Source organism: Protomyctophum bolini (assembly GCF_963924005.1).
Source record: "Protomyctophum bolini genome assembly, chromosome: 11".
Classification (NCBI taxonomy): domain Eukaryota; kingdom Metazoa; phylum Chordata; class Actinopteri; order Myctophiformes; family Myctophidae; genus Protomyctophum; species Protomyctophum bolini.
The window spans coordinates 36,554,454-36,556,675 of record NC_137872.1 but is presented as its reverse complement, the minus strand read 5'-3'; the positions used below and the strand labels follow the sequence as shown (position 1 = coordinate 36,556,675).

At 45.1% G+C, this 2,222-nt stretch overlaps 1 protein-coding gene across 1 annotated transcript in view; it reads right to left on the bottom strand.

Moving 5' to 3' along the window:
• Window positions 1-1,373: 1,373 nt before the first annotated feature.
• rab11fip4a (RAB11 family interacting protein 4 (class II) a) overlaps window positions 1,374-2,222 on the bottom strand; it is a gene marked incomplete at both ends in the record, with an annotated part of 65,860 nt that continues 65,011 nt past the window's right edge. Inside the window, one exon of the mRNA XM_080775173.1 lies at window positions 1,374-1,490. Within this exon, the coding sequence (XP_080631299.1) occupies window positions 1,374-1,490 (117 nt within the window). The remainder of the gene's footprint in view (window positions 1,491-2,222) is intronic.

The following is a 2,222-nucleotide window of genomic DNA, read 5'->3' as shown; positions in this document are numbered from 1 at the left end:
TGGTGACGTAGTGCTCATTAACTCGTTGCCCACTCCTCATTCACCCGTTTCCTGCTTTCCTATAAACGTCCTTCCTTATGGAACATTACACCATGTGACATTTCTTTTTTTTTAATTTGTCAAACGTTTTGCCATTTTTTAAAAATGTACACTGATTGACATGTCCAAAATAGGTTGGAACGCAAGGGTTGCAAGTGATTAAAGGTTTGACCACGGTCAAACATGCATGGCTGCAGGCAGCAATACTTTGACACATCTTTAGAGGTTTGACCGATACTTTCCGCGTTTGACAGGCGCTTGTCGCATAGGACATTTCTGTCCTTTCTGACATTTTACATGTTTACGTTTCGACCAGCTCGGTGGCTGGCGGAACTCAACCCTTTGATGGCATGTCTTTTTGAAAGCAACAAGATGATGCCGTGTCTAAGGGGGCGTTGACGGAAGAAGCAAGCCGATTGAATACAAGCTCCTTTTCTACCCAACGTTGTGACAACAACTTGGCGAAGTCAAGAGTACACCATGAAGCTAAAACGTAAAAGACCCGCCTTCGGCAGAAGGCCACGGAATGCAACGAGGAGGGGGAAATCCACTTTGGGCTACTGAAGCTCACAATTGGTCCCAGCGGCACTCCATTATTTAACACATATAAAAGACATTAAACTAAAAAATAATGTGACAGGATGTTTAAAAGTCGCACCCACTTCAAATCAATCGGATGGCGATGTCTCAGGTTCAGACCCCCCCCTGCCATCCGGTGACAGTATAGTTGTTAAGTGTTCATACTCCAGTTTTTAGGTGATAGGGTGACCACCGAAACCCGCAACATGACGTCACGCCGCGGTGGTATAAGCGCTTCACCCAAACACATCTCTCTGTTTTTTTTCACGGTGGTCGACCTTATCACCTAAAACTGGAGTTTTGAATAGGCCTGTAGCCCGTGGACAGCAGTCAATTTGCTGAGGTAGTGTACAGTATGTGAGTGAATATCAAGGTTCCTGTTTTCCTATATCTATCCGTTCCTGTATAGTAGTAGAGTAGTGTAGAACGCAGCAAAGCTGAGTACAATAATGCTAAAGTAGGGTAGAGTAGAATAGAGTGTGTGTGTGTGTGTGTGTGTGTTTGTGCACCAACATGTATCGACACTATACGGCTCTGTGTACAACAAGTGAGGGCCTTTTTAGGGAAGCGTGGGCGTTTAGCTTGTCGTCACTTTGAAACGTCGGCGGCATTAATTCTGTCCGTGGGTTCATGGTGAGTGAGGCTGTGCACATGGAAACAATAAGGTATGGTGAATGCATGTGTGTGTGTGTGTGTGTGTGTGTGTGTGTGTGTGCGCGCGTGCACGTGAGTGCGTGTGTGTGTGTGTGTGGTCTTTATTGTTTGATCTCCAGGATGGATGGGTTGTGGTCGAGGATGGCCAGGATGATCTTGTCCATGTACTGCCTCAGACGGTAGTTGATCTCCTCCTGCTCCTTCAGAGCGTCCACCAGCTGGACGAGAGAGGAAGGAAGGCAACACAGAACAGGAGAGAGAGAGAGAGAGAGAGAGAGAGAGAGAGAGAGAGAGAGAGAGAGAGAGTCTTGGTCATACAAGAGGAGGAGATGAGATTGAACATTTCTACAACTACAAATTGGCCATTTAGCAGAGCAGACTCATGGCTACGCAAGTTAACGCAACATATCAATTGTTCTTCATGTACGTCCCAATATCAACATGCACAGTATATTATGCAGAGCAAAAGACTGCTTGAACTGCGATACATAATGCATATTTGCGTGCCATGTATTCACAATGCATATTAATAAAATTGGTCGCTCACTCACAGCTACTTGTTTCTTTTTTGTTTTTTTTACTATTTATTTATAAAGGATGTTTTTTTGTTTAGATCGCCATATCTCAATGAGGAGCAGTGAGAAACTACTGTTAAAGATGGAGTGCCACCATTTTTGTACAGTACTTCATTAGACACCCTGGAGTCGCTTTTATGTGCAACGGTGCATTCACTTTGTATTTAGGGTTTCTTCCTGGAGGCTGAACCCTTGACAGTCAAACGGGGGCCAATGAAATAAACAGTAATATAGTGACATCACACTATCAGCCCCTCCCCTAACCCCTCCCCCTTTATCATACACAACTACAGCTGTGGTTGCGGCTTCAGTTCAGGTGGATCACCACCCATCACCGCCCACCACCAGGCAAACCAGGCATACTTAATGAACTGG